General features: G+C 43.9%; 1 protein-coding gene across 2 annotated transcripts in view; it reads left to right on the forward strand.

The window, feature by feature from the left end:
* The window catches only part of gas2l3 (growth arrest-specific 2 like 3), an 85,834-nt gene that overhangs the window by 24,774 nt on the left and 35,217 nt on the right, over nt 1-25,843 (forward strand). The window contains exons 1-2 of one of the 2 annotated variants that reach the window (XM_061914023.1): nt 14,161-14,364; nt 19,685-19,740. In XM_061914023.1, the coding sequence (XP_061770007.1) occupies nt 19,717-19,740 (24 nt within the window). In that variant the 5' untranslated portion in view covers nt 14,161-14,364; nt 19,685-19,716. Of the gene's footprint in view, nt 1-14,160; nt 14,365-19,684; nt 19,741-25,843 lie in introns of those variants that run through there. The other variant, XM_061914024.1, reaches the window with a different exon arrangement.

A 25,843-nucleotide genomic window follows, 5' to 3' on the forward strand; every position in this document is an offset into this window, starting at 1 on the left:
GGAACATTTTTTTTTCCATATATAAGCCGCACTGGACTATAAACTGCAGATATCAATCAATCAATCAACCAATATTTATTCATATAGCCCTAAATCACAAGTGTCTCAAAGGGCTGCACAAGCCACAACGGCATCCTCGGTTCAGATCACACATAAGGGCAAGGAAAAACTCACAACCCAATGGGATGTCAATGTGAATGACTATGAGAAACCTCAGAGAGGACTGCATATGTACAAACCCCGTTTCCATATGAGTTGGGAAATTGTGTTAAATGTAAATATAAACGGAATACAATGAGTTGCAGATCATTTTCAACCCATATTCAGTTGAATATGCTACAAAGACAACATATTTGATGTTCAAACTGATAAACATTTTTTTTTCTGTGCAAATAATCATTAACTTTAGAATTTTTTGCCAGCAATACGTGACAAAGAAGTTGGGAAAGCTGGCAATAAATACTGATAAAGTTGAGAAATGCTCATCAAACACTTATTTGGAACATCCCACGAGTGTGCAGGCTAATTGGGAACAGGTGGGTGCCATGATTGGGTATAAAAACAGCTTCCCAAAAAATGCTCAGTCGGTCACAAGACAGGATGGAGCGAGGTACACCCCTTTGTCCACAACTGTGTGAGCTAATGGTCAAACAGTTTAAGAACGTTTCTCAAAGTGCAATTGCAAGAAAGTTAGGGATTTCAACATCTACGGTCCATAATATCATCAAAAGGTTCAGAGAATCTGGAGAAATCACTCCACGTAATCGGCATGGCCGGAAACCAACATTGAATGACAGTGACCTTCCATCCCTCAGACGGCACTGTATCAAAAAACGACATCTATCTCTCAAGGATATCACCACATGGGCTCAGGAACACTTCAGAAAACCACTGTCACTAAATACAGTTCGTCGCTACATCTGTAAGTGCAAGTTAAAGCTCTACTATGCAAAGCGAAAGCCATTTATCAACAACATCCAGAAACGCCGCTGGCTTACCTGGGCCCGAGATCATCTAAGATGGCCTGATCTTAAGTGGAAAAGTGTTCTGTGGTCTGACGTGTCCACATTTCAAATTGTTTTGGGAAATATTGGACATCGTCTCACCTGGACCAAAGGGGAAGCGAACCATCCAGACTGTTATCGACGCCAAGTATAAAAGCCAGCATCTATGATGGTATGGGGATGCATTAGTGCCCAAGGCATGGTGTGAAGGCACTAGTGATTTAGGGCTATATAAGTAAACATTGATTGATTGATCTATTAATGCTGAAAGGTACATACAGGTTTTGGAACAACATATGTTGTCATCTAAGAGCCGTCTTTTTCATGGACGCCCCTGCTTATTTCAGCAAGACAATGCCAAGCCACATTCAGCACGTGTTACAACAGCGTGGCTTCGTAAAAAAAGGGTGCGGGTACTTTCCTGGCCCGCTTGCAGTCCAGACTAGCCTCCCATCGAAAATGTGTGGCGCATTATAAGGCGTAAAATACGACAGCGGCGACCCCGGACTGTTGAACGACTGAAGCTCTACATAAAACAAGAAGAGGAAAGAATTCCACTTTCAAAGCTTCAAGAATTAGTTTCCTCAGTTCCCAAACGTTTGAGTGTTGCTATAAGAAAAGGTGATATAACACAGTGGTGAACATGCCCTTTCCCAACTACTTTGGCACGTGTTGCAGCCATGAAATTCTAAGTTAATTATTATTTGCAAAAAGAAATAAAGTTTATGAGTTTGAACATCAAATATCTTGTCTTTGTAGTGCATTCAATTGAATATGGGTTGAAAAGGATTTGCAAATTATTGTATTCCGTTTATATTTACATCTAACACAATTTCCCAACTCATATGGAAACGGGGTTTGTAAGAAGGTGCGATTGTTCTCTGTGAGAAGGAGAGACAAGAAAGAGTGAAGAAGAGCCTGAAGTGTAATGCCCGCATCTAAAAACAACAGTGTGAAAACATATACTCCAATATCACGATATAGTCATTTTCTATATCGCACAAAGACAAACCCGCGATAGATCGAGTATATCGATATATCGCCCAGCCCTACGTACAACCCTACACTAAACACTCAAAGCACGCACAGAGAAGTGAGAACCCATCATTCATTTGACTCCACATTCACAGTGGTGGTGGTAAGCTACATCAGTAGCCATGCTGTAGCTGCCATTTAGTGCCCGTGGCCCCTCCCACCAGCTTCATACACATGCGTGAGCGACACTGGGAGCAATGGTGAGGTGTCTTTCCCCATGGCAGAGGCGGGAATCAAACCTGGAACTAGGGCTGGGCGATATTCCATCCATCCATTTTCTACCGCTTATTCCCTTTCGGGGTCGCGGGGGGCGCTGGCGCCTATCTCAGCTACAATCGGGCGGAAGGCAGGGTACACCCTGGACAAGTCGCTACCTCATTGCAGGGCCAACACAGATAGACAGACAACATTCACCTCACATTCACACACTAGGGCCAATTTAGTGTTGCCAATCAACCTATCCCCAGGTGCATGTCTTTGGAAGTGGGAGGAAGCCGGAGTACCCGGAGGGAACCCACGCATTCACGGGGAGAACATACAAACTCCACACAGAAAGATCCCGAGCCTGGATTTGAACCCAGGACTGCAGGAACTTCGTACTGTGAGGCAGACGCACTAACCCCTCTTCCACCGTGAAGCCCCTGGGCGATATTGCCTTTTTTTAATACCGCAATATTTTTTTTGGGCCATATCGCGATATACGATATATTTCTCTGTATTTTGCATTAGCCTTGAATGAACACTTGATGCATATAATCACAGCAGTATGATGATTCTATGTGTCTACATTAAAACATTCTTCTTCATACTGCATTAATATATGCTACTTTTAAACTTTCATGCAGAGAGGGAAATCACAACGAAGTCTATTTACCAAAACTGTGTTTATTAAAGTTATTAGCAGGTGACTTTTCAAATGATGCTGTCCCCTTAGCAGAAAAACAGCCCCAAAGCATGATGTTTCCACCCCCATGCTTCACAGTAGGTATGGTGTTCTTGGGATGCCACTCAGTATTCTTCTTCCTCCAAACACGACGAGTTGAGTTTATACCAAAATGGATACATGGATGATACAGCAGAGGATTGGGAGAATGTCATGTGGTCAGATGAAACTAAAATAGAACTTTTTGGTATAAACTCAACTCGTCGTGTTTGGAGGAAAAATAATACTGAGTTGCATCCCAAGAACACCATACCTACTGTGAAGCATGGGGGTGGAAACATTATGCTTTGGGGCTGAATTCTGCTAAGGGGACAGGACGATTGATCCGTGTTAAGGAAAGAATGAATGGGGCCATGTATCGTGAGATTTTGAGCCAAAACCTCTTTCCATCAGTGAGAGCTTTGAATGGTTGACCAAATACTTATTTTCCACCATAATTTACAAATAAATTCATTAAAATTCCTACAATGTGAATTCCTGGATTTTTTTTTTCACATTCTGTCTCTCACTGTTGAAGTGTACCTATGATGAAAATCACAGACCTCTGTCATCATTTTAAGTGGGAGAACTTGCACAATCGCTGGCTGACTAAATACTTTTTTGCCCCACTGTTTATAAGAATGTGCGCCTGCTTGTCTCTGAAAAGGAGACACAGGAAAGAGTGAGAAGAGCCTGAAGTGTAATGCCCGCAGCTAAAAGCAACTGCGTGAGAACGTCTACTCGAATATTACAATACCGTCATTTTCTATATAAACCCGCGATTTATATATCGATATATCGCCCAGCTTCACCTGGAACATATTGGGGCGGCATAGCTCGGTTGGTAGAGTGGCCGTGCCAGCAACTTGAGGGTTGCAGGTTCGATTCCCGCTTGTGGCATCCTAGTTACTGCCGTTGTATCCTTGGGCAAGACACTTTACCCACCTGCTCCCAGTGCCACCCACACTGTTTTAAATGTAACTTAGATATTGGGTGTCACTATGTAAAGCGCTTTGAGTCACTTGAGAAAAAGCGCTATATAAATATAATTCACTTCACAATTCAACATGCAAGATGCTGCCACAATCGCTTTACCCGCCGGTTTTCTATGCCTCAGGGTTTAAAGCGAAGGAGAAAAAAAGTCCAGAATTCCTGCAGGCCGTGGAAGGCATGGTGCTTGAAAAATGGAGATACCGCCGCGCTCGTCTTAGAACGTAATCCTAACGACTTGCGTTTGGTCGCAGTCTAAACGTGCGGTTCAAAGATCAGCGCGTGCCTGCAACGCTTTTAGAAAACCCGAACGAGCCCTCGCCATCTTTGACATATACTTTGTGTCGGGAAGTTGCGTGCGACTAAAAGATAGAACATGACATTTCCCGGCAGCGCCCAAACGCACCAAAAATGCTGCAAGGCCTCTTTAAAACCACGCGTGTCCCACTGCCAGTTGTTTGTGACTCATGCTTGAAGTCCGCCGGCAGTCCCAGCGTCAAATCAAAAATGACGTGCATCCGGAACGTTCCACTTTTAACTCCTTACATAATGTGCTTTGCAATATTTGCCACGCATGCGCGCACGGGCGCCCCGGGGTGCGCGCCACGTGCCGCGTGTGTGTGTGTGTGAGTGTGTGTGTTGTGATGACAAAGCGTCGTGGAGGTAGATGCGTTCCGCTGTCTGGAACAGCGTTGATCCTCTTAACTGATTACTGGCGGAGACTGCAGGGGCGGCGACCTGCGTGGCGAGCGTTGGGACAGATGTCTGCCCCCTCCTTCACACACATGACCACCGCCCTGTTTACTTCTACACGTAATGACCTCTTTTTCTCTGATTACACCCCAAGTCCAGTATACTGCTCATTAATAGCTATTAGGGTTGTCTCCATACCAGTATTTTTGGTACCGGTACCAAAATGTATTTCCATCCATCCATCTTCTTCCGCTTATCCGAGGTCTGGTCGCGGGGGCAGCAGCCTAAGCAGGGAAGCCCAGACTTCCCTCTCCCCAGCCACTTAGTCCAGCTCCTCCCGGGGGATCCCAAAGCCATTTCGATACTTTTTTAATACTTTTCTAAGTAAAGGGGACCACAATAAATGTCTTTATTGTATCAAAAAATCTTAGGTTACATTAAACATATGTTTATTATTGTAATTTAGTATTTAAATAAAATAGTGAACATACTAGACAACTTGTTTTTAGTAGTAAGTAAACAAACAAAGACTCCTAATTAGTCTGCTGACATATGCAGTGACCTTGTTATCTATTAGCATTCTATTATTTTGTCAACATTATGAGGGACAAACTGTAAAAATGTATTATTAATCTACTTGTTCATTTAATGTTAAAGGCCTATTGAAATGAGATTTTCTTATTTAAACGGGGATAGCAGGTCCATTCTATGTGTCATACTTGATCATTTCGCAATGTTGCCATATTTTTGCTGAAAGGATTTAGTAGAGAACATCCACGATAAAGTTCGCAACTTTTGGTCGCTAATAAAAAAAGCCTTGCCTGTACCGGAAGTAGCAGACGATGCACGCGTGACGTCACGGGTTTTAGGGCTCCTCACATTGTTTATAATCATAGCCACCAGCTTCAAGAGCGATTCCGACCGAGAAAGCGCGTTTTCCCCATTAATTTGAGCGAGGATGAAAGATTTCTGGATGAGGAAAGTTAGAGTGAAGCACGAGAAGAAGAAAAAAGGCGACGGCAGTGGGAGCGATTCAGATGTTATTAGACACATTTACTAGGATAATTCTGGAAAATCCCTTATCTGCTTATTGTGTTATTAGTGTTTTAGTGAGATTATAAAGTCATACCTGAAAGTCGGAGGGGTGTGGTGACCGCACGTGTCTCTGATGGAAGCCATGAGGGAGCCAAGAAAGTCGCAGCTGCATCTTTGACAGCCGCAGGAGGACGCAAGCTCCGCTCATGTCTCCGGTACGAGCCGATTTGTTACCACAATTTTCTCACCGAAACCTCCATGTGGTAGAGAAACATGTACGCTTGACCGCTCTGTTCCATATTAAAGCTTCACAACAAACAAAGAAACACCAAAATGTTATTAAATTGCGAACGTGATTAATGATTAATACATGTAATTTATTACTAGGGAAAGTAGCTAATGCATTACTTAAAAAAAAAAAATTCAAGTATCTGGCATAATGCAGTTTCGTGTTAGAGCAGCGTGTGTGTGTGTGTGCCTTTAAAAGGGGGTGCCCGTTGTCGAGCGACATCAGCGAGTCCACGCCCAGTTTGAGTCTCGCAGGCATTTTAGTTTGAAATGTTTGCTGGCGATTAAATGTGCTTCCATGGCTGCATGTTCTTGTCAACAAACGGGGTATTGTTTGGATGGCAAGTTTTTGTCACTCCAATCATCGATTGGTCGTTCAATACTCCCTCCGACCCTCGTAGTTGCTAGCGCGCTGTGTCAAGTTTTAAGGTGGTGGAAAAAAACGGCTCAGAAGACCGAGTGTGGGAACGAGGAGGAGCTCACCTCTGTGTATGGCGCATACAGAGTGAACAGTGACACTTGCGCGTCAATCACTTGTCCATTTGGTTATGGTTAAAATTAATTTAAAACATGATTTTACTCCAGTTTGATCAAATTTGGATGGATTTATTTTGGGAGCAAAATGCGATGAAAGGGTGGAAATCCCGAGCCGCACATGTGCGACAGGGTTAGTTTTTTTTCACGTCCAACGGTCTATTTTTAGGCGCATTTGCGAGGAAATTTGTCACACCATACAGCCCTGCCTTTTATCATCAAATCTTAAAAAATTTGTGTCCGACCTTTTTTTTTTTTTTTTTTCTGAAAAGACCTCTTTAAAAAAGATCTGGTTGCTTAGAATGCGCTAGGACTCGAGTTGCAGTTTTTTTTCTCCAGGGATTCCACCTGGAACAAAGCTGTTATTTCCCCCCTAACAACAAGTGCAGGTTAGTCAATGGAAACCCGATCTGTCTCCCAGGATTGCGTGCGTCATTTATTAAGTTAATCCCTGGATTTGGAACGAGATGAACGGCTCATTCCGCTCCAAAAATGCAGCTCTTATGCACTGAATCTCACATTTGATTGTCGATTTGAGTGGAAACGTGTTTGCTGGCATGCATTTCTCTCCCTCTCCAAGCGACTGCTATAGAAATTTGCGTGGTGGTGTGGAGTTGAATGTCGAGCCCTGCCCTTTTCCTGATGGCAGAAACCCAAGTTGAGCTGGACCACAACGCACGGTCTGTCTTCAAGAGCGTGTGGTCCGTGGGAAGTCACACTGTCCGGACTCTGTTGTGGACCCGGTTGCTCACGGGCTGCACATGTGCTTTGTTGAGGCTCTCTCTCAAAATTCCTGCATTTTGAAGAGAAGCGGAACCATTCTGGATTGTTCCATCCCTCAGAAATTCCAAAAGTCACCGTTCTTCCACTCTTTGGCTTGGTGACATTTGCAGACAAAGCTGGAACAGTTCGGTGCTTTCTGTAATCTGTCTTCTTTGGAGGACTTTGTTGACTGCTAGGAGGGGAGAGTCCACCCGGACCCTTTTGGTCGAAGGCCGTCATAGACGATGACAGTCGAAGTTGAACAATTTGTTCCACAAAACAATTGTGACACAGAGAGAACAGAGTTGTTTGAAGGTCGGCGAAATCTCAACGACGTGTGTGGAATTGTCAGTTTGCACGTCCAGATGCTAAATAAACGCTAAATTAGGGGTGTCCAAACTACTCTTAAAGATAGCATAGAAAATACTTATGACACATTCCATACAACCTTCCCTAGTCATGGTGCAAAAAAAAAATGCAATTAATATGAAAGTCAACACACATGGTCACACATAACACAACTTGTTCACTAAATATCAAAACTTTTGAATGGCCAACATTCACACAGAAGATTCTACACCAAAAAATCATCCATCCATCCATCCATCATCTTCCGCTTATCCGAGGTCGGGTCGCGGGGGCAGCAGCCTAAGCAGGGAAGCCCAGACTTCCCTATCTCCAGCCACTTCGTCTAGCTCTTCCCGGGGGATCCCGAGGCGTTCCCAGGCCAGCCGGGAGACATAGTCTTTCCAACGTGTCCTGGGTCTTCCCCGTGGCCTCCTACCAGCTGGACGTGCCCTAAACACATCCCTAGGGAGGCGTTCGGGTGGCATCCTGACCAGATGCCCGAACCACCTCATCTGGCTCCTCTCGATGTGGAGGAGCAGCGGCTTTACGTTGAGCTCCTCCCGGATGGCAGAGCTTCTCACCCTATCTCTAAGGGAGAGCCCCGCCACCCGGCGGAGGAAACTCATTTCGGCCGCTTGTACCCGTGATCTTATCCTTTCGGTCATGACCCAAAGCTCATGACCATAGGTGAGGATGGGAACGTAGATCGACCGGTAAATTGAGAGCTTTGCCTTCCGGCTCAGCTCCTTCTTCACCACAACGGATCGATACAACGTCCGCATTACTGAAGACGCCGCACCGATCCGCCTGTCGATCTCACGATCCACTCTTCCCCCACTCGTGAACAAGACTCCTAGGTACTTGAACTCCTCCACTTGGGGCAGGGTCTCCTCCCCAACCCGGAGATGGCACTCCACCCTTTTCCGGGCGAGAACCATGGACTCGGACTTGGAGGTGCTGATTCTCATTCCGGTCGCTTCACACTCGGCTGCGAACCGATCCAGTGAGAGCTGAAGATCCCGGCCAGATGAAGCCATCAGGACTACATCATCTGCAAAAAGCAGAGACCTAATCCCGTGGCCACCAAACCGGAACCCCTCAACGCCTTGACTGCGCCTAGAAATTCTGTCCATAAAAGTTATGAACAGAATCGGTGACAAAGGACAGCCTTGGCGGAGTCCAACCTTCACTGGAAACGTGTCCGACTTACTGCCAGCAATGCGGACCAAGCTCTGACACTGATCATACAGGGAGCGGACTGCCACAATAAGACATTCCGATACCCCATACTCTCTGAGCACTCCCCACAGGACTTCCCGAGGGACACGGTCGAATGCCTTCTCCAAGTCCACAAAGCACATGTAGACTGGTTGGGCAAACTCCCATGCACCCTCAAGAACCCTGCCGAGAGTATAGAGCTGGTCCACAGTTCCACGACCAGGACGAAAACCACACTGTTCCTCTTGAATCCGAGGTTCGACTATCCGGCGAAGCCTCCTCTCCAGTACACCTGAATAAACCTTACCGGGAAGGCTGAGGAGTGTGATCCCACGATAGTTGGAACACACCCTCCGGTCCCCCTTCTTAAAGAGAGGGACCACCACCCCGGTCTGCCAATCCAGAGGTACCGCCCCCGATGTCCACGCGATGCTGCAGAGTCTTGTCAACCAAGACAGCCCCACAGCATCCAGAGCCTTAAGGAACTCCGGGCGGATCTCATCCACCCCCGGGGCCTTGCCGCCGAGGAGCTTTTTAACTACCTCAGCGACCTCAGCCCCAGAAATAGGAGAGTCCACTACAGATTCCCCAGGCACCGCTTCCTCAAAGAAAGACGTGTTGGTGGGATTGAGGAGGTCTTCGAAGTATTCCCTACACCGATCCACAACATCCGCAGTCGAAGTCAGCAGAACACCATCCGCACCATATACGGTGTTGATAGTGCACTGCTTCCCCTTCCTGAGGCGCCGTATGGTGGTCCAGAATCGCTTCGAAGCCGTCCGGAAGTCGTTTTCCATGGCTTCCCCGAACTCTTCCCATGTCCGAGTTTTTGCCTCCGCGACCGCTAAAGCTGCACACCGCTTGGCCCGTCGGTACCGGTCCACTGCCTCCGGAGTCCTATGAGCCAAAAGAACCCGATAGGACTCCTTCTTCAGCTTGACGGCATCCCTCACTGCTGGTGTCCACCAACGGGTTCTGGGATTACCGCCACGACAGGCACCAACAACCTTGCGGCCACAGCTCCAATCAGCCGCCTCGACAATAGAGGTTCGGAACATGGTCCACTCGGACTCAATGTCCCGCACCTCCCTCGTGACATGTTCAAAGTTCTCCCGGAGGTGTGAATTGAAACTCTCTCTGACAGGAGACTCTGCCAGACGTTCCCAGCAGACCCTCACAATGCGCTTGGGCCTGCCAGGTCTGTCCGGCATCCTCCCCCACCATCGCAGCCAACTCACCACCAGGTGATGATCGGTAGAAAGCTCCGCCCCTCTCTTCACCCGAGTGTCCAAAACATAAGGCCGCAAATCCGATGACACAACTACAAAGTCGATCATGGAACTGCGGCTTAGGGTGTCCTGGTGCCAAGTGCACATATGGACACCCTTATGTTTGAACATGGTGTTTGTTATCGACAAACTGTGACGAGCACAAAAGTCCAATAACAAAACACCACTCGGGTTTAGATCCGGGCGACCATTCTTCCCAATCACGCCTCTCCAGGTTTCACTGTCGTTGCCAACATGAGCGTTGAAGTCTCCCAGTAGGACAAGGGAATCACCCGGAGGAGCACTTTCCAGTACTCCCTCGAGTGTACCCAAAAAGGGTGGGTACTCTGAACTGCTGTTTGGTGCGTAAGCACAAACAACAGTCAGGACCCGTCCCCCCACCCGAAGGCGAAGGGAAGCTACCCTCTCGTCCACTGGGTTGAACTCAAACGTACAGGCTTTGAGCCGGGGGGCAACCAGAATTGCCACCCCAGCCCGTCGCCTCTCACTGCCGGCAACGCCAGAGTGGAAGAGGGTCCAGTCCCTCTCGAGAGAACTGGTTCCAGAGCCCTTGCTGTGCGTCGAGGTGAGTCCGACTATATCCAGCCGGAACTTCTCTACCTCGCGCACTAGCTCAGGCTCCTTCCCCCCCAGTGAGGTGACGTTCCACGTCCCAAGAGCTAGCTTCTGTAGCCGAGGATCGGACCGCCAAGTGCCCTGCCTTCGGCTGCTGCCCAGCTCACAATGCACCCGACCTCTATGGCCCCTCCTATGAGTGGTGAGCCCATTGGAGGGATGACCCACGTTGCCTCTTCGGGCTGTGCCCGGCCGGGCCCCATGGGAACAGGCCCGACCACCAGGCGCTCGCCATCGTGCCCCAACTCCGGGCCTGGCTCCAGAGCGGGGCCCCGGTGACCCACGTCCGGGCGAGGGAAATCTGGGTTCATTTCGTTGTAATTCCATAGAAGTCTTTGAGCTGCTCTTTGTCTGATCACTCACCTAGGACCCGTTTGTCTTGGGAGACCCTACCAGGGGGCATGAAAACCCCCAGACAACATAGCTCCTAGGATCATTGGGACACGCAAACTCCTCTACCACGGTAAGGTAGCAGCTCAGAGAGGAGCAAAAAAAAAAAAAAAAAAAAAAAAAAATCATCCATTTTTTATTATTATTATTATTTTTGTTATTGTGTGACTGTCCAAATTTCACACATTATTATTAATTAATATTATTATTTATTATTACTATTGTGCGAATGCACATTTCACACATATAAGATTCTACACCAAAAAATAATGTATTTATTTATTATTATTATTATTATTATTATTATTAGTGTTGTTGTTGTTTTGTGACCGTCCAAGAATTCACAAATATCACCAAAGATCCTACACCCAAAAATAATCAACTTATTATTATTATTAATATTATTGTTATTATTATTTTTGACTCTCCAAATTTCACACATACAAGATTATACACCCAAAATCATGTATTTATTATTATTATTACTATTATTATTATTATTAATGTGTGAATGTCCAACATTCACTCATTATTACTACTACTATTATTATTATTATTTTTATTATTACTATTTTGTGACTGTCCAAATTTCACACATATAAGATTCTACACCCAAAAATCTTTTATTATTATTATTATTTTTAAAATATGTGAATGTCCAACATTCACACAGAACATTTTACAACAAAAAATATTTATTTATTATTACTATTAATAATAGTATTACTATTATTATTATATATTATTATTATTATTATAATGTGATTTTACGACTTCGGTCCTGACGTAAGACCACCCGCGTCCCATAGGTGACCACAGGATGAACGAATACACCACGGTACTAAGACAATAGTGGCCATTAACAGTTAGCTTCTACAGCTGGGTTACCCAAAGTGCGGCACGAGGGCCATTTGTGGTCCGTGACTCGTTTATAATCGGCTTTAAGCACATTACAAAAACAAAAAAAATCGAGATCTCATTTGCAGCCTTGGTGGTGAAACCTATCAAAATTAAGGTGGTCCCAAAAAGGAGGGATTTTTCAAATTGAGTCATTTTTAAAAGTGCTCCCCCTCTGGCCAACATATGAAATAACAAGTGTGTGTAAAAAAAATGTGAAGTGCTCCCCCTCTGGCCAACATATGTAATAACGAGTGTGTGTAAAAATGTAAAGTGTTCCCTACTGGCCAACATATGAAATAACAAGTGTGCGTAAAAAAAATAAAAATTGAAGTGCTCCCCCTCTGGCCGACATATGTAATAACAAGTGTGTGTAAGAAAATGAAATGTGCCCCCTTTGGCCAAAATTAATTAAATAAGAATAGTATATAGAGATATACTGTCATAACTTGAAGTAAATAATGAAGATTAAAAACCAATAACAAACATAAAACAACTAAAAGCTTACCTTTTTTATATTTGCATTGTGAGTATGTATTATCAATTTTGTAAATACAAATCTTTGTATATCTAGAAAGGGGTGGTCCTAAAGAGGTAGGCATTTTTTGGAGGTCTCAAGAACGTAGAAATACAAAAGTGTGTGTGTGTTCTTGTATTAAGACATAAATCATGGTCCCAATACAGTAAACCATTGCATCTAATAGAGAATGTCTCATTTGCACCCCTGATGGTGAAATCTATCAAAATTAGGGTGGTCCCAAAAAGGAGGGATTTTTCAAACCGAGTCCATTTTAAAAGTGCTCCCCCTCTGGCCAACATATGAAATAACAAGTGTGTGTAAAAAAAAAAAAAAAAAAGTAAAGTGCTCCCCCTCTGGCCAACATATGTAATAACAAGTGTGTGTAAAAATGTAAAGTGCTCCCCCTCTGGCCAACTTATGAAATAACAAGTGTGTGTAAAAAAAATAAAAAATAAAGTGCTCCCCCTCTGGCCGATATATGTAATAAGAAATGTGTGTAAGAAATTGAAATGGGTCCTCTTTGGCCAAAATTAATTAAATATGTATAGTATATAGCAGGGGTAGGGAACCTATGGCTCTAGAGCCAGATGTGGCTCTTTTGATGACTGCATCTGGCTCTCGGATAAATCTGAGCTGACATTGCTTAACACGATAAGTAATGAATAATTCCACTTGTAATCACAGTGTTAAAAATAATGTTCAAAATATAAAGCATTCTTGTGCATTTTTAATCCATCCATCCGTTTTTTTTGTACCGCACCTGTTCAAGAAGTTGCGTTAATGGTAAGAAGTAACTTATTTATTATTGGTTAGAGTGGGGCTTGCCCTCCTGGGGGTTATTCAGACCACCAAGCACCGACATGAGAGCCTGTTTAAGGGTTACAATATTGTTGTTTTTTTTCAATAAGTCTCTTAGTTCCTTTCCAGCAATTGTCTTTTTCTCTTTTGTTCTTGCTCACACTCTGGCTCTAGCCCCAACTCCGTCTCTCCTCCTGGCTGCTGCTTATCACAGAGCTACAGGGGAATAGATAACAAGGCCCAGGTGGGCGATCGACGCACCTGTCGCTTATTTCGAGGCCGGTCCTGGCAACTCCCTGCTTCGCTTCAGGCCCGCAGGCCACGCCCCCTCCACGGTTAGCTTCAGAATAACAATGTTATGACAAAGAATAAGAGACTTATTATACTCTAGAAATGTTGGTCTTACTTAAAAATGCACACGTTTAGTTGTGTTCAGTGTTAAAAAAATAATGATATGGCTTTTACGGAAATACATTTTAAAATATTTGGGTTCTTGCCTCTCTCAGCCAAAAAGGTTCCCGACCCCGGGTATATAGAGACATACTGTAATAACTTGAAGTAAATAATGAAGATTAAAAAACAATATCAAACAAAAACAAAAAAAATAACTAAAAGCTTACCTTTTTTATATTTGCATAGTATGTATATATTATTAATGTTGTAAATACAAATCTTTGTGTATCTAGAAAGGGTGCATTTTTCGGAGGTCTCAAGAAGGTGAGAAATACAAGAATGTGTGTGTGGAAAGGAAACAATGCAGGCTTTGTGAGAGAGTCCCGTTGTGACAGGATTGTTGGGGCGGGGTTGAAGGGCTGGTCCTGGCTTAGCCAAGCGGAGCCACTTCATTAGCCGGGGCCCCTCCTTCTGCACCTCTTCCCGCTCCATCCATCCTCCCTCGCCCCCGCCCTGCATCCCTCCAGCCCGCTTGTGCGTCGCCACTCCAGCGCCGGTGCGGAGAAGGTGCTCCTCGCGCAGAGAGGAGTCACTCCTTCCTATGACGCGGCGCTTCGCCGGTTTCCGACTGAGGTGAGCGATGCACTGGAGTTGTCCGACTGACGGTGACGTGTGACGTTTCTGTCTTTAAAATTCTGCTGTCTGGAAGCGCTGATGTTTGCATAGAAGAGGCTTGCTGTGGGATGCTGCTGTGTTTGGGGGGGGGGGTTTGGGGGAGGGGGCACTGTTGCCTCAGCTGTGTTGACCAAAACCCCGTCGTCCTGTTCTGAGGATCTTCACGCTGCGATTGCTTTCCTCTCCCAGAGCCGCGGGGCCGCTCGGTTGAGTCGAGGGTAATCCTTCACATCCTGTGTGGGAAAGGGCAAGCGAGGAGCAGCGAGGCTAACCCCGTCGCTTCCTGGCCGGGAAAGTCTCGTCAAGTAGAAGTCATGTGCGTTCAGTAGACGTAACGACGCCGGCTGAAGTCCTCAGTGCGCGCCTCAGGGTCTTCACCTACATCTCGGTGCTCCTATTGAAGGGGATCTGCACTTTTTGGACATTTTGCCTATCATTCACTATCCTTATGTACGATGACAATATGTTTTTTTTAGACTTACAGGCCTACTGAAATGAGATTTTCTTATTTAAACGAGGATAAAAAACTCACTTATGAACATGAAGTGCCGTCCCATGGAGTTGTCCAAAATGTTTTAGTATCCTGGAGCATTCAAAGTTCCTTTCACTGGAATTAAAGGGCCAAGCCCAACTCCTTAAAGACAACCCCACATCATAATTCCTCCTCCACCAAATTTTACTCTCGGCACAATACAGTCAGAAACGTAGCATTCGCCTGGCAACTTCCAAACCCAGACTGGTCCATCCAAAAGCGTGACACATCACTCCAGAGAAGGTGTCTCCACTGCTCTAGAATCCAGTGGCGACGTGCTTTACACCACTGCATCCCACGCTTGGTGATTTAGGGCTTAGATTCAGCTGCTCGGCCATGGAAACCCATTCCATGAAGCTCTCTGCGTACTGTACGCGGGCTAATTGGTAGGTTACATGACGTTTGGAGCTCTGTAGCAACTGACCGTGCAAAAAGTCTTTGCACTATGCTGACCCCTCTCTGGCCTACCACTTGGTGGCTGAGTTGCTGTTGTTCCCAAACTCTTCACTTTTCTCATAATAAAGTTGACTTTGGAATATTTAGCAGCGAGGAAATTTCATGGCCAGATTTGTTGCACAGGTGGCATCCTATGACAGTTCCACGCTGGAAATCACTGAGAGCGGCCCATTCCTTCACAAATGTTTGTAGAAACAGTCTCCATGCCGAAGTGCTGGATTTTATACACCAGGCCAAGTTATTAGGGACAATATATAGTGGCAATATAGTGTAGATTCACTCGGTCACAACATTAGGCACAACTGCTGACAATCCAGTCGATATGAAAAAAGCTGGTTTTAGCAACATTACTGTCACTGCATGTCATACGTCAGTGTTATTATGTGCTGAAAAGTTGAAAGTAATACTTCATCTTTTCTTAAAGGGGAACATTATCACAATTTCAAAAGGGTTAAAAACAATAAAAATCAGTTCCCAGTGGCCTGTTGTATTTTTTGAAGTTTTTTTCAAAATTTTACCGGTCCCGGAATATCCCTAAAAAAAGCTTTAAAGTGCCTTATTTTCGCTCTCTCGAAACCACTGTTCATTTCCCTGTGACGTCATACAGTGCTGCCAATGTAAACAAACAATGGCGAATAGCACAGCAAGATATAGCGACATTAGCTCGGATTCAGACTCGGATTTCAGTGGTTTAAGCGATTCAACAGATTACGCATGTATTGAAACGGTTGGTTGGAGTATGAAAGTATTGAAGAAGAAACTGAAGCTATTGAGCGAATAGCTATTGACGCTATTCATAGCCATAGCATGGCCGAATAGCTGCGTTAGCATCGGCGGTAAAATGTGCGGACCAAACGATCAGGACTTTCGCATCTTGTGACACTGGAGCAACTTAAATCCGTTGATTGGTAAGTGTTTTTTTTGCATTAAATGTGGGTTGAAGGAAACGTAATATAGTTTCAAATGTACATACATCTATAACCTAAATAGCATGTTAGCATCGATTAGCTGGCAGTCACGCCGCGACCAAATATGTCTGATTAGCACATAAGTCAACAACATCAACAAAACTCACCTTTGTGATTTTGTTGACTTTATCGTTGCAAATGCATCTGCAGGTTATCCATACATCTCTGTGCCATGTCTGCCTTAGCATCGCCGGTAAAATGTGCAGACACTCCAGCACATTCGATGGGGTCTGGCGGAAGATTTCTTGCCACTTTCGCATCTTCGGGCCAGTGGTGCAACTTGAATCCCTCCCTGTTAGTGTTGTTACACCCTCCGACAACACACCGACGAGGCATGTCTCCAAGGTTCCAAAAAATAGTCGAAAAAACGGAAACTAACAGAGCTGAGACCTGGTGTTTGTAATGGGTTTGAGAAAATGAAAATGGCGGCTTTCTTACCTAGGCAACGTCACGTACTGACGTCAAGAGGGCTAAACAGAAAGGCGTTTAATTCGCCAAAATTCACCCATTTAGAGTTCGGAAATCGGTTAAAAAAATATATAGTCTTTTTTCTGCAACATCAAGGTATATATTGACGCTTACTTAGGTCTGGTGATAATGTTCCCCTTTAACATCTATTTTTATTATCCCTTTACCTGGGAAGTTGGAAAGACGTGGCATATTCTTTTGATTCAACGCATTTAAACGTGCAGCACATTTTCAACTCGCGGCACCTGCAGTGAGCGAACTCGTCCAAAAGATGGCGCCTTAGCCCAAACAATAACACACCATTTCAGTGTCTCTGCTTGGGTTTGAACACACAAATCCACAAATTAACCCCACCGTTTTATAAGCTGCAGGGTTCAAAGTAGGGCTGGGCGATATATCGCATATACTCGATTTATCGTGGGTTTGACTCTGTGCGATATTGAAAATGACTATTTTACAACCTACTCAGTGGCCTTGTGGTTAGAGTGTACGCCCTGAGATCGGTAGGTTGTGAGTTCGAACGCCAGCCGAGTGCTACCAAAGACTATAAAAATGGGACCCATTGATGCTCCCAGCATCAAGGGTTGGAATTGGGGGTTAAATCACCAAAAATGATTCCCGGGCGCGGCCACCGCTGCTGCTCACTGCTCCCCTCACCTCCCAGGGGGTGATCAAGGGTGATTGGTCAAATGCAGAGAATAATTTCGCCACATCTAGTGTTTATGTGACAATCATTGGTACTTGAACTTTAACTATTTCGTGTTATTCGAGTATATGTTCTCAGGCAGTTGTTTTTAGCTGCAGGGGTGTCCAAAGTGCGGCCCGGGGGCCATTTGCGGCCCGCAGGTAATTTAATTTTCTAGCGCCCCTAAGCACATTCTAAAAATACGATTAAAAAACAGAAAAAGTGGTATAAAAGAGTATAAACAGGTGAAATGTGACAAGAAAATGTTGCAATGTTTACTCTAATAACACAAAGCTGCCATGCCGGCTGTTATTTTCTTTAAAAAAATAATAATTAATCACAATCAATGTCACATTAAATATTCCACTTTGAGATATTTTTCGGGGAAAATGTGTTTGCCATATAAAAAACAAAGTATTTTTTTCTAAAGAAGGGCCTAATAAGAACAAAAAAAAAACATAAACAACAATAAAAGTTATAATTGACTGATGGATTTGAAGTTGATCTCAAGACGATTGTGTTTAAAGTAAACAGTAAAAAATTTTTTTTTTTTTTTTTTTTTTTAACGCGTAGGACCCTTTTGGATCCCCAATAATTTTAGTGCGATTTTTTTTTTTTTTTTTGTGTGTGTCATTGCTAAAAAATTAAAAACAAATTGAAATCAATGGTGTTATTTGTTGACATTTTTAAGGCTCCAATTATTCTATAATCTCAAATATTCCACTTTAAAATTCTATTAGGGGAAACCATTGCATATTTTGTGTTTTTTTTCCATAACAAAACAGGGTTTTTTTTTACAAAAAAGACACACAACTTAAATCTTTAAAAACGTTATATTGACAGATAGACCTAATGTTGATCTAGAGATTTAAACCTTGAATAACAATAATACGAAATAATGGCACATTTTAAATATTTGTTTTGACCAAAATCCTTTGGGGTCCCTGGGATCAAGCCCGAGTGGAGGCCTAAATGCATATTTTTACACATATATTGTATTGTTTTTTTAAATAAAACATATCAAAATGGCCCCCGCTTGCTTTGATTTTTCAGCGTGCGGCCCTCAGTGGAAAAAGTTTGGACACCCCTGACTTAAGGCGTTTCTCACTCTTTCTTGTCTCTCCTTCTCACGGAGAGCTAAAACAAGCGCACTTTGTACACATACTGTCGCGCGTGCATCGTCATACGCCGAGCAGAGAGGTAGCGGCATGTGTAACGTTTGGTGTGGTGCTAGCGGTGCGGTGCGAGTGGTAATACGAGAGAAAGAAGGTGTGAATCTGGTGACAAATGAAGGAAGAATAATTAATTCCCAAGAAAAACAGCAGGGGGTCCATCGTCTGGTGGTGGTTTGGCTTCAAGCGGGAAGATGTTGAACAGACAACTGTACTATGTAAAGTATGCGTTGCTACAAAACTCCACATGTCAACATCTCCGGCTGGTGACCCACCTACAAAATGCAGAGGCAACCATTTCCACATCAACACCATATGGAAAAAATAGTCCACAACAGAAGGCGATAACGTCCGCAGGAACCTACCACATACACTATTTGAGTTCCTATTAAGCAGCTCATTTTTATTTGACAGTTATTGAAATATCTTGTGACATCATGCACAAAAGTGCACTTTGTTTTAAACTATTGTAGTGGCGTTCTGTACAAAAAGTGGGCTTTATTTTAGCGTTGTTTGGAGATATATATGGTGTATCGTGACGTGGCCTAAAAATATTGAGATATTAAAAAAAGGCCATATCGACCAGCCCTAAAATGAAGCAAATTTTCAACTCGTCCAAAAGATGGCGCCTTATTCCAAACAATAACACACCATTTCAGTGTCTCTGCTTGTTTCATGAAAGGATTGAACACAAAAATCCATAAATTAACCCCACCATTTTATAAGCTGGAGGGTTCAAAGGGTAGGGGAAAAAAAAGAAGCAGCGGCTTATAGTCATGAATTTAAAGTCCACGCATAATTGTTGGATTATTTTCAGTCTTTCTATGACTTTCTATGAAGGTCTCACAGTCATTCCGATGAAGAATGTCCCAAAAACCATTGGAGGTTTATATCCGTGCAGACCCAGAGCCATACAAAAACTGCCAATTATTATTGATTCGGGGGTTTGGATTTTGCCGGAATTTTTATCTACATTTTTTTTTTCCTCTTCCCGCAGAATGAAGAAGTGAATGATCTGAGATTGCAGTCATGGCTGTCCAGACTGGCATCCAGGTGAGTTCAGGCATGGACTCCCGTGCTACGTGAAGTACAAACCCCGTTTCCATATGAGTTGGGAAATTGTGTTAGATGTAAATATAAGCGGAATACAATGATTTGCAAATCATTTTCAACCCATATTCAGTTGAATATGCTACAAAGACAAGATATTTGATGTTCAAACTGATAAACTTTTTTTTTTTTTTTGTTGCAAATAATCATTAACTTTAGAATTTGATGCCAGCAACACGTGACAAAGAAGTTGGGAAAGGTGGCAATAAATACTGATTAAGTTGAGGAATGCTCATCAAACACTTATTTGGAACATCCCACAGGTGTGCAGGCTAATTGGGAAGAGGTGGGTGCCATGATTGGGTATAAAAGCAGCTTCCAAAGTAATTCACAAACAAGGATGGGGCGAGGGTCACCAATTTGTAAGCAAATTGTGGAACAGTTTTAGAACAACATTTCTCAACGAGCTATTGCAAGGAATTTAGGGATTTTACCATCTACGGTCCGTAAAATCATCAAAAGGTTCAGGGAATCTGGAGAAATCACTGCACGTAAGCGATGATATTACAGACCTTTGATCCCTCAGGCGGTACTGCATCAAAAACCGACATCAGTGTGTAAAGGATATCACCACATGGGCTCAGGAACACTTCATAAAACCACTGTCAGTAACTACAGTCTGTCGCTACGTCTGTAAGTGCAAGTTAAATCTCTACTATGCAAAGCGAAAGACATATATTAACAACTCCCAGGAACGCCGTCGGCTTCGCTGGGCCTGAGCTCATCTAAGATGGACTCATGCAAAGTGGAAAAATGTTCTGTGTTCTGACGAGTCCACATTTAAAATTATATTTGGAAACTGTGGACGTGGTGTCCTCCGGAACAAAGAGGAAAATAACCATCCGGATTGTTATAGGCGCAAAGTTCAAAAGCCAGCATCTGTGATGGTATGGGGGTGCATTAGTGCCCAAGGCACGGGTAACTTACACATCTGTGAAGGCACCATTAATGCTGAATGGTCCATACAGGTTTTAGAGCAACATATGTTGTCATCCAAGCAACGTTATCATGGACGCCCCTGCTTATTTCAGCAAGACAATGCCAAGCCACGTGTTACAACAGCGTGGCTTCGTAATAAAAGAGTGAGGGTACTTTCCTGGCCCGCCTGCAGTCCAGACATGTTTCCCATCGAAAATGTGTGGCGCATTATGAAGCGTAAAATACGACATCAAGACCCCGGACTGTTGAACAACTTAAGCTGTACATAAAACAAGAATGGTAACTAATTCCACTTTCAAAGCTTCAACAATTAGTTTCCTCATTTACCAAACCTTTATTGAGTGTTGTTAAAAGAAAAGGTGATGTAACACAGTAGTGAACATGCCCTTTCCCAACTACTTTGGCACGTGTTGCAGCCATGAAATTCTAAGTTAATTATTATTTGCAAAAAAAAATTAAGTTTATGCGTTTGAACATCTTGTCTTTGTAGTGCATTCAATTAAATATGGGTTGAAAAGGATTTGCAAATCATTGTATTCCGTTTATATTTAAATCTAACACAATTTCCCAACTCTTGTGGAAACAGGGTTTGTACATTTATTCTAGGTTTGCACAGCTGCATGAAATGTATTTCCCGCTGCGTGGTGCGCCCCCTTGAGGCGTTACCCGCTGTCCAACTGGAGCGCAAACATCGTCGCTGCTCGGGCGCTTATTGGGATTATTTCCCCCCCAAAAAACGGAGACATCTGTCTCCCACTGAGCAAGCGAAGGCGGCCCACGTGTGTCACAGCACGCCGTCTTGTTCTGGTCACGCGTGGCTGCCAGTCCGCTATCCAGACCATGAGGATTTCCTTCTGCTCATTTTTGGGAGTGGTGGCTGGAATGTGCCAAACTTTTTTTTTTTTCCCCCTCCGCTTTCCTCCCAGCAACAAATGTCAAGTATGCAAAACTCCCAAACAACAAATGTGTCAAGTTACATATTTTGGGAACCCACGCCTCCGCGGGTCATTGCATCTTTGAGTCAGGACAGTCTGCTTCTGCTAGTGATGTGCCGATCCATACTGACATAGCGATACCGCCGATACCACATCTTTGTCATAGCTAATATCGATTCATTAGTTCAGGGATTTCCAAACTTTTTCCACCAAGGGCACACACTGACCAGTCAAAGTATGCCACGGCCATGTTGATACTTTTTCCTTTAAAAATGCTTAAAAACGTGATATACAGGTGCTGTTCATATTATTAGAATATCATGAAAAAGTTGATTTATTTCAGTAATTATATTCGGAACGTGAAACTTACATATTATATCAATTCATTACACACATAGTGATATATTTGAAATGTTTATTTCTTTAAATTTTGATGATTAGTACTGACAATTACTGAAAATCCCAAATTCAGTATCTCAGAAAATTAGAATATTAGTTACGACTAGTACCAAAAAATATTTTTTTTAGAAATGTGGGCCAACTGAAAAGTATGAACATGGAAAGTTTCAGCATGTACGGCAATCAATACTTAGTTGCAGCTCCTTTTGCCTGAATTGCTGCAGCAGTGCGGCGTGGAATGGAGTCCACCAGTCTGTTGCACTCCTTAGGGGTTATGAGAGCCCAGGTTGCTTTAATAGTGGCCTTCAGCTCTTCAGCATTGTTGGGTCTGGCTTCTCGCATCTTCCGCTTCACAATACCTCATAGCTTTTCTATGGGGTTAAGGTCAGGTGAGTTTGCAGGCCAATCAAGAACAGGGATACCATGGTCCTTAAACCAGGTACTGGTATACTTGGCACTGTGTGCAGGTGCCAAGTCATGTTGGAAAATGAAATCTTCACCTCCATAAAATTGGTCCGCAGCAGGCAGCATAAAGTGTTCTAAAACTTCCTGGTAGACTGCTGCATTGACCCTAGACCTCAGGAAACACAGTGGACCAACACCAGCAGATGACATGGCACCCCAGACCATTACCGTTTGTGGAAATTTGACACTGGACTTCAGGCAACGTGGATTCTGAGCCTCTCCTGTCTTCCTCCAGACTCTGGGACCTTGATTTCCAAAGGAGATACAAAATTTACTTTCATCTGAAAACATGACTTTGGACCACTCAGCAGCAGTCCAGTCCTTTTTGTCTTGAGCCCAGGCGAGACGCTTTTGACGTTGTCTCTTATTCAAGAGTGGCTTTACACAAGGAATGCGACAGCTGAAGCCCATATCTTGCATACGTCGGTGCGTGGTGGTTCTTGAAGCACTGACTCCAGCTGCAGTCCACTCTTTGTGGATCTCCCCCACATTTTTGAATCGGTTTTGTTTGACAATCCTCTCCAGGGCGCGGTTATCCCACTTGCTTATACACTTTTTTCTACCAGATCTTTGTCTTCCCTTCGCCTCTCTATTAATGTGCTTGGACACAGAGCTCTGGGAACATCCAACCTCTTTGGCAATGACCTTTTGTGTCTTGCCCTCCTTCTTTAAAGTATCAGTGGTCATCTTTTGGACAGTTGTCAAGTCAGCAGTCTTCCCCATGATTGTGTGTCATACAGAATCAAAACGAGAGACCATTTAAAAGGCTTTTCCAGGTGTTTTGAGTTAGTTAGCTAATTAGAGTGTGGAACCAGGTGTCTTCAATATCTGACCGTTTCACCATATTCTAATTTTCTGAGATGTTGAATTTAGGGTTTTCATTGGTTGTCAGCTATAATCATCTCCTTTTTGGCAAAAAACACTTGAAATGTATCAGTCTGTTTGGAATGCATGTATACGGCGTGGCGCAGTGGGGAAGAGTGGCCGTCCGCAACCTGAGGGTCCCTGGTTCAAGTCCCACCTAGTACCAACCTCGTCACGTCCGTTGTGTCCTGAGCAAGACACTTCACCCTTGCTCCTGATGGGTGCTGGTTAGCGCCTTGCATGGCAGCTCCCTCCATCACAGTGTGAATGTGTGTGTGAATGGGTAAATGTGGAAGTAGTGTCAAAGCGCTTTGAGTACCTTGAAGGTAGAAAAGCGCTATACAAGTACAACCCATTTATTTATTTATACATTCTACAAGTTTGACTTTCTAAATGGAATTAATGAAATAAATCAACTTTTTCATGATATTCTAATAATATGACCAGCACTTGTATACCGTATTTTCCGCAATATAAGGCGCACCTAAAAACCTAAAATTTTCTCAAAAGCTGACAGTGCGCCTTATAATCCGGTGCGCCTTGTATATGGACCAATATTGAGCCACAACAGGTCTCACAACTACGGTAAGCAGCCGCCGATTTCATTTTCCCCCGTAGGAGAAGAAGCGCGCGGTGCATGCTGGGATATATGACTGTGCCAGGCCGTGCCGTTTCATTTCCATTTGTGTCTTTATGTAAAGACCCCAAAATGGCTCCTTTTGAGAGACATGATTTCAGCAAAGCATGAATTGTCACTGAACTGCTAGACAACAGCAGCAACACTGACTCCATTAACGACGTCTCGAAATAGTGCAAAGCAATAACAATATATCAAAAGGGGAACTTTATCACCAGACCTATGTAAGCGTCAATATATACCTTAAAGGGAAATATTATCACAATTTCAAAAGGGTTAAAAACAATAAAAATCAGTTCCCAGTGGCTTGTTTTATTTTTCAAAGTTTTTTTCAAAATTTTACACCTCCCGGAATATCCCTAAAAAAAAAAAAAGCTTTAAAGTTCTTGATTTTCGCTATTTGCGATGTGACTGTCCATTTCCCTGTGACGTCATACAGGGCTGCCAATACAAACAACATGGCGGTTACCACAGCAAGATATAGCGACATTAGCTCGGATTCATACTTGGATTTCAGCGGCTTAAGCGATTCAACAGATTACGCGTGTTTTGAAACCGATGGGGGCTTCACGGTGGCAGAGGGGTTAGTGCGTCTGCCTCACAATACGAAGCTCCTGCAGTCCTGGGTTCAAATCCAGGCTCGGGATCTTTCTGTGTGGAGTTTGCATGTTCTCCCCGTGAATGCGTGGGTTCCCTCCGGGTACTCCGGCTTCCTCCCACTTCCAAAGACATGCACCTGGGGATAGGTTGATTGGCAACACTAAAAATTGGCCCTAGTGTGTGAATGTGAGTGTGAATGTTGTCTGTCTATCTGTGTTGGCCCTGCGACGAGGTGGCGACTTGTCCAGGGTGTACCCCGCCTTCCGCCCGATTGTAGCTGAGATAGGCGCCAGCGCCCCCCGTGACCCCACAAGGGAATAAGCGGTAGGAAATGGATGGATGGATGGATGGATGAAACCGATGGTCGGAGTATGGAGACAGATAGTGAAAACGAAATTGAAGCTATTGAGCGAATAGCTATTGACGCTATTCGGCCATAGCATGGGTGTACCTAATGAAGTGGCCCATAGCATGGCTGCCTTATTAGCATCGCCGGTAAAATGTGGGGACCAAACGATCAGGACTTTCGCATCTTGTGACACTGGAGCAACTTAAACCTGTCGATTGGTAAGTGTTTGTTTCGCTTTAAATGTGGGTATCTAGTTTCAAATGTACATACAGCTAGCGTAAATAGCATGTTAGCATCGATTAGCATAGCATGTTAGCATCGATTAGCTGGTAGTCATGCCGAGACCAAATATGTCTGATTACCACATAAGTCAACAACATCAACAAAACTCAACTTTGCGATTTCGTTGACTTAATCGTTGCAAATGCATCTGCAGGTTATCCATATATCTCTGTGTCATGTCTGTCTTAGCATCGCCGGTAAAATGTGCAGACACTCTGGCAAATTAAATGGGGGTCTGGCGGCAGATTTCTTGCCAGTGGTGCAACTTGAATCCCTCCCTGTTAGTGTTGTTACACCCTCCGACAACACACCGACGAGGCATGATGTCTCCAAGGTTCCAAAAAATAGTTGAAAAAACGGAAAATAACAGAGCTGAGACCCAATGTTTACAATGTGTTGAAAATGAAAATGGCGGCTGTATTACCTCGGCGACGTCACATTCTGACGTCATCCCCTCCAGAGCGATAAACAGAAAGGCGTTTAATTCGGCAAAATTCACCCATTTGGAGTTCGGAAATCGATTAAAAAAATACATGGTCTTTTTTCTGCAACATCAAAGTATATATTGACGCTTGC

Source organism: Nerophis ophidion, linkage group LG10, assembly GCF_033978795.1.
Source record: "Nerophis ophidion isolate RoL-2023_Sa linkage group LG10, RoL_Noph_v1.0, whole genome shotgun sequence".
NCBI lineage: Eukaryota > Metazoa > Chordata > Actinopteri > Syngnathiformes > Syngnathidae > Nerophis > Nerophis ophidion.